Raw genomic sequence first — 12431 nt, forward strand, 5'->3', positions numbered from 1 at the left:
ACATGGGAACATTAGGACAGAGACGGTAGGCACGCTGGTGTGCTTATGCACGCCCCTTACAGTCCTCTTAGGAATCGGGTTGAAATGTAATGATTTTTCTAATTCAATTTCAGCAATTTTTAAATGAAACATTATAAGTTCAGTTGATCATTGGTTTGAAAACAACTAGTTTAATGACTGGTTTTTCAGTTTCCAGCTAATTCAAATACCTTTGTTTTAAATGTTCACTTCCTTGTGGAGATCCCTTGGTTTGGTCTGTAGTGGCTATAAAGTAGATGCCTTATAAATTCCAGTGACTACTGTGCATGTCAAAAGTCTCAAAATCTGTTACTTGGCTGTTATTTTGCAAGAACATAAGAAAAGACATTCTAGACATAACACCCTTCTATGTTTGTTGTCCATCTCGTTCATGTACCCGTATACAGTAGTTTAAAATAGTGGCCAACCAGATATATTATGGAAGCTCACAAGTAGAAAAGCAATAGCTTAGGCAAGGGGTTCTTGCAATTGCAATTTTCTTTGGCAAAATATAATAAGATAGGACAGAAATTTTTTTATTGGCCAAGTGTGATTGGACCCACAAAGAATTTGTCTTGGTGCATATGCTCTCAGCATACATAAAAGATACGTTAATCAAGAATCATAAGATACAACACTTAATGATAGTCTGGGTATAAATAAGCAATCAAATCATATTAGAAACCAGTCAATGTAAATCGTAAGGATAAAACAAAGTTACAGTCATATAGTCAGCAATGGGCTCTGAGTCGGAACGCTAAATTGCGCTTGCTGCCATGGCTCGTAAGTTCTTGCAGGACCAGCACGATTTTGCTGCTGCACCTGTGGAGGTAGCAAAATTACGCCCATATTTCGGCGAGTTTTTACCTGCGGCTCTGTGTGCGGTTTTGCTATCTCCACAGGTGCAGTAGCAAAATCGCGCTGGTCCCACAAGAACTTATAAGCCGCGGCGGCGAGTGTAATTTAGTGTTCCATCTCAGAGCCCACCGCTGCATAAAGTCATTTGTGGGAGGAGATGGGTGATGGGAACAATGAGAAGATTAATACTATTGCAGACTTAGTAAATAGTTTGACAGTGTTGAGTGAAGTATTTGTTTAGCAGAGTGATGGCTTCGGGAAATAACTGTTTTTGTGTCTAGTTGTTCTGATATGCAGTGCTCTATAGTGTCGTTTTAAAAGTAGGAGTTGAAACAGTTTGTGTCCAGGATGTGAGGGGTCTGTAAATATTTTCATAGCCCTCTTTTTGACTTGTGCCATTACACAGGTCCTTAATGGAAGGCAGGTTGTTAGCAATTGTTTTTCTGCAGTTCTAATTATCCTCTGATGTCTGTGTCTGTCTTGTTGGGTTGCAGAACCAAACCAGATCAGGTGCAGATGACTCATCTGTAGAACTGTATCAGCAACTCCTTGGGCAGTTTGAGCTTTGTGGGTTGGTGCAGAAAGAATATTCTTTGTTGTGCTTCAGAATGCTAACCAGCTCTTGGGGCTGTGATCCTCACTTGACCTGTATAACCCCCTTTGTAACATTTTCTTGCCAGTTCTAAGTCTAATGAAATTCTTTTTTATTCCAGAAGTTTTATAATTTTAATGGTCAAGGAAGAAAAAGAATGGTACACAGTTGAAAACTTGTTGCTTAAAACCTTTAGTAGTATAACTGGCAGTTCTTTCTTTCCTTGCCATCTTTTTTTTTTTGGTATTTTAGCAAAAGACCAAGCACATCCGACTCACCCTTTTCTGTCACCACTGAAAGTAGCTTTTGAAAAATGTCCTTCCAAAAATGTTTTAAAATAACTGCACTGCAAAATTTCAGTACTATATTTCTTTCAGATTATTTTTGTCAGGCAATTCAGTATCAGCTACAATATGTAGTTTCAGACAGAATATATTTTGCAAGAACACCTGCTATGTAGGCCTCTTCCATAAAGCCAACTCTTGCTATTATATGTCATAGTGCTTGAAATTGCAATAAATTATTGCAGATGTTTTTATAATTCCAGGTAAAATGCTTGTAGGGTTTCTACTTCAGGGACTAAAAATAACAGGGACATCCTTAGATGACTTGAAATATTATTTGCTACTCTATTTCCTGATTGTTTATTTGTACCCAATGACAATCATTAAGTGTTGTACCTCATGATTTTTGACAAATGTATCTTTTCTTGTATTTATACTGAGAGCATATGCACCAATAATAAATCCCTTGTTTGTCCAATCACACTTGACCAATAAATTATTCTATTCTATTCCAAAGCAGCAAAGTCTCGAGGACATCTGCACTCATTAAAGACAGCTGACAGAATCCAGTTGACCTGCGTTTCTGCTGAGCCACTAATAACATTGGTTTTGAATATGCTGGGGTAAATCAACCCAGGACTTGACTTGAGAAAGAAAGAAAGAGCTAAGGTGGTTTTTTTTTTTTTGGTCGTGTAATTTTTTTCAAAGCTGGAACTGACTTTCTTGCTCCTTGAACCAAGCTGGAATTTGATCGCTATAGACCTAGGTGCGAGGTTTCTTCACCTGGCCCTTTAAAAGTGGTTCGCCACACTTGGGGTTGTGCAAAAGAAACGGTGACGCACACACGGCGGAGGGGGGAGGTCTCTCCCCGAACGCGTGGTCGTGCCTCATTGGCCAGGCCCAGTATCCAATAGGAAGCAGACATCTGGGACGCCAACGTTCGGAGGAGCAGTCCAACCCGCCGTGCAGCCAGCAGGCCAATGGCAATGCCCATCCGGACCAGCACGCGCAATCAGAACACGGCGAGGGCAGGCGTTCCACTAAGTGCGCTATAAAAGCGTGGCGAAAGCACCTAGCCGGCTGCAGTTGTTCGGTCATCGCTGTCAGGTAGCTCGGCGGAGGTCGCGTTTCTTAAAGGGCCAGGCGCCTCTCTTCCCCCAGCGGAGACAAAATGAATCCCGTTCTAGCCTTCTGTTCTCTGCTGGCTCTGGTTTCCGCCGGACCTTCAGTGTACTTCAGGGAGGAATTCGGGGATGGAGGTGAGATGCCGTCCAACGTTGACAGGGGCGGAGGTGGTGGTGCGGTGGTTCTAGGATGGGGAGAGGAATTTAACGACATGCAAATTAGGAGTATCTGGTCGAGGATTGGTTGGTCGGCTTATTTTTTTATTTAATTTTTTTTTAGCAATGATTTTTAATTCCTGGCCCGTTTGGGTTTCTAATCCGACCAAGTCACTCCGGGCTCGGAGGGGGGGATGGAGACATGGGTAGAGATTGGGTGGCCTTGGGAGTGAAGGCAGATGCCTACGTGCTGCAAAGGACTGTCGGTTTCTATTTCTCGCCTTTCCATGCACGCACCCCCCCACCCACCCATTCCCGGCCATCTTAGATTGTCCGTGTTATTATTTTTGGCTCGGGAAGTTGTGCTGCTTCTGCAGGATTTCGGGGACGATGTATTAAGTAGAAGGGCATAATTTTTAGCAGGTCTTTAACCGCCGTCCTCAGGTTAAATATCTCCGAGATCTAAACTCGATGGGTGGAATTAACAGCATCTAGTCAGGTGCCCGCGGGAGCAGGCTGGGCATGTGGGATTTTGTGAAGGGGAGGCGGGCTTCAAAAGCACCGGACTCCTCGTTGGAATCAGAAGAAGGAAGAGAGGAGTGTCCGGTGAGATGACCTTAAAAAGAGGAAAAGTATTCATAGGGGGATCCGGGCTCTAATGTGGTATGATCGAATTAAGGGAAAAAACAACAAATGTGAACATAGACCCAAGAATTGATATACAGTGGCTTCAAATGTGATTCCACTGTACCTGTTTTCCTTTGGAAGCTCAAGACAGCATGTGTGCTTTTATCTTCTTTGTACACTATCAACTCTTTGTGAAATAACTTGGAGACACAGATTACAATATTTAGATGTCCATATTTTCTGTTTCATAAATTGGGATAGAGAAGAGATCTAAGTATCTACCCTGAAGTTTATGCCATGGATTTTATATTAATGTAGCAATTCTGTTGAAGGTTGATCATGTCACGGTCATTTTAGACATATGTTGAGAGGGAATGAATTTGTAGTTCTTAAAAATACTTTGGAGAAGTGCTATTTGATGTTGAAAATTTAGCAGATGTGATAACGTGTGTGTAGTCTAGATCAGGGATCCATTGGGGACTTGATAATTAAACCATAATCAAAAGGAGCCATGGGGACATGGACTAAATAGATCACCATGGGATATGACTAGAACACACAAACCGCCCATTGTTGAACACTGAAAATTGCAAGTGTAAACTTCTGTTAAATAGATAACTTAATACATTGAGTAGTCCCGCATTGTCATTCTATTGTATGTAACACCGAGAATCATTATAGGCTGTGTTCAATTTATTACAGCATTGAAAAAAGTGACTTTGCAGCATTTCCACTGTCATGTGATCAAAATTTGGGCTGTTGGCACAATTGGCATTTATTTGATGATACTAGTGTCCTGGAGTCATGTGATTGCCTTTTCTGACCTGACAAGCAAATGGAGAAGCCAAATGTTACTAACTTAACTGCAGTGATTCACATAAACCACTGTGACAAGAAAGTCATAAAATAGAGCAAAGCTAACTTAACTGTCTTGCTTAGCAACATAAATTTTGGGCTCAATTGTAGCTGTACGTCAAGGATAACCTGTAGTTTATATGGCAGTTAGTAGCATTGGTTTTTGATTATGAAAATCTTAATACAGAACCAAATATGCTGCACTGGAACAAACCTAAATTGGAGATGTTTGAGATAAAACCTTTGTAAGAAGTGGATGACTCTTGTGCCATATTGTTTTTCTTTCAAATATTTGAATAATAACTATATTTCAATAAATGAATAAACCTATCCAGAGAAAGATATTACATTCTTCAAGTAAGTGATTTAAAACTAGCCAGAAATGTCCCCCCCCTCCATTACTAGTGTCTTACAGATACAAAGTATTCCTCTAGTTTGGCATTTCCAAAACAACATAGGAACTAACTGAATAAAAATGTAAACTTGTTGCAAAAATCATGCTTTTTAAAATTGCAGAAATGGCAAAAAATGGCCTTTTAAACTTTCCCTTGTTCTTCTTTTAGATGCTTGGACAAGTCGTTGGATAGAATCAAAGCATAAATCAGACTATGGAAAATTCATACTTACCTCTGGCAAATTCTATGGAGATGCAGAGAAGGACAAAGGTAAGGAGATTATATAACTGTATGATTGTGAATGTCACAGTTTGTCCTGAGGCCTTGATTATAGTGCTACTTAAGTAGCTTAACTGTTCATGTTGCCTCTGCTGAATATGCAAAATAATATTTGCAAATATGGGGCCTATTTATTTATTTATTCAATTTTTTAATGCCGCCCTTCTCCTTAGACTCAGGGCGGCTTACAACATGATAGCAATAGCACTTTTTAACAGATCTTAGTTAATCTTTGATGCACTGCTTTGTAGCTGAGATTGCTTTTTTGATGCATCTTGATTATTAATATAGAAGACTGATTGCAGCTTTGAAATCAAATTGGATTTTTTTTGTCTTAAGAGCTGTCTGTAATCAATATAGTACCTCTATCCCAGGCAAAGGACTTAACTGTGTTTTTAATCTTACCAGGACTTCAAACAAGCCAAGATGCTCGTTTCTATGCCATTTCTGCTGGCTTTGACTCCTTTAGCAACAAGGACAAGACTCTGGTGGTGCAGTTCACAGTAAAACATGAGCAAAATATTGACTGTGGAGGTGGATATGTAAAACTCTTCCCTTCAGTCCAGAAGCAAGAAGACATGCATGGAGATTCTGAATACAACATCATGTTTGGTGCGTGCCTCCTTGGGAACTGAGGGAGGATAGTTGCTTGGTCATTTCATCTTTAATTTTATGCAGTCATTTACTAGCACAAGAGAATAGTTGCTTTTTAGTTAATGATAATCAGTAAAACAAGGGTTTGGGTTTGTTTGTGTAGTGGTTTAAGGTGCTAGATTAGAAACCAGGAAACTTAAGTTCCAGTCCTGATTTAGGCATGGAATAGCTGAGCATCATTGGGCTAATTACATTCTTGCAATCCTAGAAAGAAATGGGATAAGCCAGTTCTAAAATCTTACCAGGAAAATTTAGGGTCTTGTCCAGGCAGTCACCATGAGTCAACAATGATTCACAAATATTGTCATCTGTTAGGGTATGTTGAATAGATATACTGTATTTACAAATGCTATTTATTGATTATAGTCTCTCAGTAACATTGCTTCATTTTCTATTGGCAGTTCATAAAAATTGCAGGAAATATTAGATAATTTTCAAAAGTTACAAATAAATTGGTATGATTAGGTGTTCAGGCTTAGCTATATTTGATTCATTTTTACTGATTATTAGAATTGTTAGTATGGTATAGATCCTAGAATTCTATGTACAATAATTATGGAAATAATACAGATTTTCATTTACTGCTAAAATGGCTAGGATACATATATCATAGTTTTATACCATCTTCATATTGGTCTTTTGCCTCACCAGCACCCTGTCAACATCCCCAGAAAGAGAAAATCGAATTGCTGTTTTCTTTCTTTCTTTCTAATAGCAATCAAGCACATTTAATGTTCACAATGTTTTAATTTTAGGCTGTCGTCTTCACCATACCCCAAATTTTAAATGTATGAAGAATGATACTGGAAAAGACTGATGGAATGAGTTGCATTTCTGAGAAATGGTACAGGATTCTCTCAATACAGACTCAGTTGATTGTTTCTGTTTCCAATTTAGGTCCTGATATCTGTGGTCCAGGTACTAAGAAAGTACATGTGATTTTCAACTACAAAGGCAAAAATGTTCTTATCAATAAAGATATTCGCTGTAAAGTGAGTATTTGGAATTGGGAGGTGGGGGCGAGAATGGGAATTCCCTTCTATGATGGCCCTTTAAAGTTAGCCATGTAATTGTTTTTCTAATTTTTTATCTAATTCTTGTTAATTTTAATGTTTGATTTTATTGTGCACCAACCATGTTGCTTTGGATAGTGAGATGGCTGACATTAATTTGATAAAAAAACATATAATGATAAATGGTCAGAGAAGAGTGACAGGATCTGTGAAGAAAAGACAAAGGGAGATATTGTAGTGTAGTATGGGTAGTTCTGATGAAACTTTTGAATATGGCGGGAAAAAAATTACTAATATTGGCTAGAGAGGAGAATTTGCTAACAGTATAATTTCCTTGATAGGATGATGAGTTCAGCCATCTATATACCCTTATTGTTCGACCTGATAATACATACGAGGTTAAGATTGACAACAATAAAGTAGAGTCTGGCAGCTTGGAGGATGACTGGGATTTTTTGCCACCAAAGAAAATTAAGGATCCAGAAGCAAAGAAACCAGATGACTGGGATGAAAGAGCAAAGATAGATGATCCTGAAGATACAAAACCAGAGGTCAGTAGGTGCTAATGGCTTATAACCATATGTTTCTCACTCAGGACCAATCTAAATAACAACAACAAAAATCTCTTGTTTTGCCAAAGAAATGGATTGTGTTGTTTTATTAAAGACCAATGGAAAGGGTAAAGTTAAAAAATGACATAAAATTTCTACAGGGATTTTTTCCCCATCTATATTTTAGGACTGGGATAAACCAGAACATATTCCTGATCCTGATGCCAAGAAACCAGAGGACTGGGATGAAGAGATGGATGGGGAGTGGGAACCACCAGTAATCCAGAATCCAGAATACAAGGTAATGATAGCTTAAAATATGTAAGTGACTAGGAAGTGGGCTTTTAAAAGAGAGATTTATAAAAGATTTTTCCTTTTTATCAGAAAGCAATGCATCTACTAACTGTTTATTTTTAAAAGAAAGCATTTTATTTTAAAAACATGGATATTAAAAAGTACTTGTATAAAAAAGTTGCTTGTATGCTGTCTGACCTGTAAGCAGCTTGCAGCAATACCATTGGAAATAAGAAATATTAAATAAAATCATTAAAATATGCTCTCTTCTGTGAAGCTCATTTCCCAAAGCTCTGTGGTAGAGGAACATTTGCATCTGTTTTCATAAAGGATAAGGGATGTGCTGGCCTCATAAGTCTATTTGCTGAGAATACTATGTATTGCTCAATCCATTCCTTCATAACCTTGCTTCTTTAGGCAGTTAGCATTAATGAAGCTTCCGGAGGGCGAAACAAGGCTGAAAATCAGCTGGCTAGTGCATGCATCTGCACTGGAGCTGACATAGGGCAGCCTCACATGCCCTCTAATATTGCTCTGCGTGCCACAAGTTCACCATTACAGCTATATGCTATAGAATTTGATGTACTTTGAATTTTCCATTTCAAAACTTTCAATGTTTCACAGGGAGAATGGAAACCTCGTCAAATAGACAACCCCAACTACAAAGGGAAATGGATTCATCCTGAGATAGATAATCCTGAATATACCCCTGATCCAAATCTGTACTTTTATGAGAACTTTGGTGTTATTGGTCTGGATTTGTGGCAGGTAAGTTCTTGCTTTTTTTCCAACAAACCTTTTAAAAAGAGGGAAGCCAAATGATTCAAGTAGCTGTTGTGATGATTGAGGATTGTATTTTATAAAAACTACAAATTACATTTCTATCATTAGCAATTAGATGAAATCAAAATTTATTGATAGCCTTACATTGCAATGAACAAGGACATACATTCAATTCACAGCTACTAAGATTGATGACTAAGGAGTGTCGAAAATAGCCAGAGAAATTATTGAAGCCTGGGAATAGGGCTCCTTGTCAGTCAGTAGGATGCTGATTTATTATTAGTTACTTAAGAAGTCAGGCTAGTTAACAACTAAAAGCCACACATAGTCAGGCACATACATTCAGTAGAACATCCCAGAGCACACATTTTGGAAAGAGGAGTTTTCTGAGCATGGACCACAACACAAGCTTGAAAGCTTGAAAAAATAAACCTTTGGTCCTGGTAACTGAGTGATAAATTATTCTGATTTTTTTCTAGTTCCTGTATTATTCTGGGAGACATGATCTTATAAGATATTATTCTAAAGGAGTAGAAACTAAATGTAAAATGTAAAAAGTACATGTTTGAAAATTTATCAGTACATTAAACAGCAAATCATATATTTCTAAATCTGCAATTTGCTATACAGGTAGTCCTTGTATAGTGACTGGCAACCCTTATAAGTAAAAAGTCACTAAATACTTTTTGTAGTTGTACTTGTGAAATAAATATTCCCCTTTACTCTATACAAGTAGTCCTCGATTTACAACAGTTCATTTATTGACCGTTCAGAGTTATGTCACTGAAAATAGTGACGACTGTTTGCACCTGGCTATTGCAACATACCGATGGTCACATAATGAGAATTCAGATGCTTGGCAGCTGCGATCAAAAACACTTTGATTTGTGGTCAGAAACCAATATGTTAGGCTGAGTAATGTCTTGACAATTAGTCAAAATGTTGGCAAGCTTTAGCTGTAACCAAGGGTGGTTTTCAGCTGATTCAGAATGGTTTGGACGAACCAGATGTCAATTTTAATCTGATTTGCCGAACCAGTTGTTCCAGGGGCTTGCTGACGCTCATTCCTCCCAGGAGTCTCCACGCAGCGCTTATTGTATTCCAAGTAACTGTCTACCTGGATGATCTGGGAGGGCGAAAAGGGGGGCCTACTAGAAATTTGGAAAGAAGCCAAGCCTCTGGAGAGCATCTGGTAGCCGGGGGAGTCCGTTTTCACCCTCCAGAAGGTTTGAGGAAAGCCATTGGAGCCTGGGGAGGACAAAACATTCCCCACATGCAGGAGGCTGAGTAGGTCACACCCCCATGGCCACGCCCACCCAGCAATGGGCAGCAAACCTGTTGCTAATTTTTTTCAATCCCTCCACTGGCTATAACACAGTTCTCTTCCTTGTGTTTTAGGTGAAATCTGGCACAATTTTTGACAACTTCCTGATCACTGACGATGAGAAGTTTGCTGAAGAATTTGGCAATGAAACATGGGGTGCTACTAAGGTGGGAAATGTTTCTTATTAGAGAAGAAATTTTATAAAGATTGGGAATTAGAAACTTGTATCTTGTTCTCAAATGTTTAAGATTTTCAATTTCGGAAATGGATGCCAACCAAGCTATTATCTAGTGACTTGGCCCAAATCCCATTCTTTGTATGAAAGCACACATGAATGTAGGAGAGACTTTATATTTTATCCAGAAAATATTTTACATTTTGATTACTAGTAAATTACATTTACAAAATAACCTTTTAAAAGCTTTTTTTCTGTTTTTGAATTGTCCTTGAAGCATGTTAGGCAAAGCATGGGATATAAGTCTGTAAAAAATGCCATAATGGACCAGTTTGAGTTTGTGTCCTGTTCCTACAGCAACTGGTTAGATTTTTCTCCAAATTCTCCCAGGTATCAATCTTTTCCCAAGCCTTTACAATTTTGAGATCATTCTCTTAAGATTTTTTGCACTGGCTCAGCCAGTTCTGAGAATTGAAGTCCACATATTCAAGATTGCAGACGTTGGGAAGTACTAGTTTAAAATATATTTGTCTATTGTCATGATACGTTTGGTTAAATGCAATTTTAATGCCAGCCTCGGTCAAGCAAGGTTAGTGGGTAACTTGGAGCCAGTTTTTCTCTCTTGCCCAATCTGTCTCACTAAATCATTTTTTTTAAAAAAATCTTGCCTGGTACTGTTTGCTGTGATGTTTTCTTCAGCAAATCTGGATTCAATAATGTATTTCCTTTTAAATTCTCTTTAGGATGCTGAAAAGAAAATGAAAGAGCAGCAGGATGAGGAACAGCGGAAGAAGCAGGAAGAAGAAGATAAGAAGAAGAAAGAAGAGGAAGGAGAAGAGGAACCCGAGGGTGAAGATAATGAAGAGGAGGAGGAGGAGGAGGAGGAAGAAAAGGAAGAAGATGAAGAGGAAACAGAGGGCCCATTGAAAGACGAGCTGTGATTGGGGGTTGTTGGGTATACTTGTTGGTTGAGCCTTGCCCTGGACTTGTACCATGCAATTGAACCCAACTAAGGAGAGGGGATAACAGTAATGTCTCTATGAGACACAAGAACTTTCTTTTTTATTGGTGTGTTTGTCTTAATTCCTTCCCAAATATCATCAATTACTCATTCATGTGTGTAGGGGGGAAAAGTAGAACCTGCATCAGAAGGCTAATTGTAGGAATAAAACCCTTGGCAAGGGGATTATACCATTGACCCTTCCCTCTCTTTGTGGCCACTTTTTCAGTAAAAAATTGCCTCTACTAGCCCTTCTCAATGGATGTAAAAAGCAAAACTCTTGTGTCCATCTAAAGTTTGCCTGGGGAGTGTCGGGTGGGGCGATGGGAGGGCTTGGTAGCATAGATTTTGAAGACATTAAATTGAGACAACCAGTATTATACCATGTGTAAGGCCAGTGGTATTGATATCGAGAGATCCTGACTTCAGTCAGGGAATAGGCACCATCCTTTGATGCCTACTATAAAGATTAGGTGCTTCAAAAGCACAGTGTTCCGAGCAAATTTAATTTTCAATTCTAGCTTTTAGCCTATTTCCTTGGGTGTTGGGTTGTTCAGGGAAGTGTTTGTAGAACCCCAGCAGGAAGAAAAGAGTAGGAATTGGGGTGGGTGTTCACATGTAAAAAGTCTCTCTTCAGGCAGAGAGGAAGGGTGGGAGGGGTTTCTGGAGGTGGAAAGAACTATCAGATGGGTCATCCCACTTGTTCACACTTGAATGTATGAAAGATTGAAGAAAATTTCTATTAAATTAAACTTCACGTCTGGCCCATATGATTATCTTTTGTTGTCTTTATTACTAGGGGCTAGAAGGGACTTGCAGAAACATATAATGCATGGTTATACCAGGTTCAGTGTAGTGCTTAAGACATCCGGCTAGAAACTGGGAGATTGTCAGTTCTAATCCTACTCTAGGCACAAAGCCAGTTGTACAAGCTTGGCCAGTTTCAACCCTAGGAAGGAGACAACCACTTAAAAACCTTGCCAAGAAAACTGCAGTCTGAGAAATGAATACAATGGGATGCAAAAATATATACAGTAGTACTTAATATATGACCCTTATAGTAGTTTATATTCTCAGAATAGGTAATCTTTGTGGAATTTTGAGAATATAAAATTGTTGAGTGACCCCTTCAGCCTTCTGAGAAGTTGACAAGATGGAAGATACGTTTCTGCTAAAGAGGAATATTTGATGAGTGCATTCATTTTCTGTATTTGAACTCAGTTCTCTTGACTTGGTCAGGTCAGTAAACAAACTATTGATGTGAGCCCCCTTTTTTCCCCTCGCGGGATGGCTATCCCCAGGAAATTGCCAAGTGGGATATTGCCAAGCTAGCTGCAAGATTTAATTGCAAATTGCAAAGTATTACACAATAGTTTTAATATTGTAGTACAGGTGCTCTTGCGTATATAAGTAAAAGCTCGGCTTTGAGCAAAAGTCGGATAGTTTTGG

At 38.8% G+C, this 12431-nt stretch overlaps 1 protein-coding gene across 1 annotated transcript; it reads left to right on the forward strand.

The window, feature by feature from the left end:
• The first annotated feature begins 2657 nt into the window (after window positions 1-2657).
• On the forward strand, window positions 2658-11752 carry CALR (calreticulin). Its single transcript, XM_070741661.1, has 9 exons — window positions 2658-3011; window positions 5078-5179; window positions 5597-5800; window positions 6740-6834; window positions 7197-7406; window positions 7594-7707; window positions 8325-8468; window positions 9882-9974; window positions 10726-11752. The coding sequence occupies exons 1-9, from the start codon at window positions 2924-2926 to the stop codon at window positions 10921-10923; spliced, it is 1248 nt and encodes a 415-aa protein (XP_070597762.1). The 5' UTR covers window positions 2658-2923; the 3' UTR covers window positions 10924-11752.
• Window positions 11753-12431: the final 679 nt, after the last annotated feature.

Source organism: Erythrolamprus reginae, chromosome 2 (assembly GCF_031021105.1).
Source record: "Erythrolamprus reginae isolate rEryReg1 chromosome 2, rEryReg1.hap1, whole genome shotgun sequence".
NCBI lineage: Eukaryota > Metazoa > Chordata > Lepidosauria > Squamata > Dipsadidae > Erythrolamprus > Erythrolamprus reginae.

What these genes read in the sequence shown, in the direction of transcription:
- CALR (XM_070741661.1), top strand. Translation starts at nt 2,924, where the DNA reads ATGAATCCCGTTCTAGCCTTCTGTTCTCTGCTGGCTCTGGTTTCCGCC. An exon ending in TCCAGAATCCAGAATACAAG is followed by an intron (nt 7,708 to 8,324) that starts GTAATGATAGCT and finishes AATGTTTCACAG; the next exon opens with GGAGAATGGAAACCTCGTCA. An exon ending in TTGGTCTGGATTTGTGGCAG is followed by an intron (nt 8,469 to 9,881) that starts GTAAGTTCTTGC and finishes CTTGTGTTTTAG; the next exon opens with GTGAAATCTGGCACAATTTT.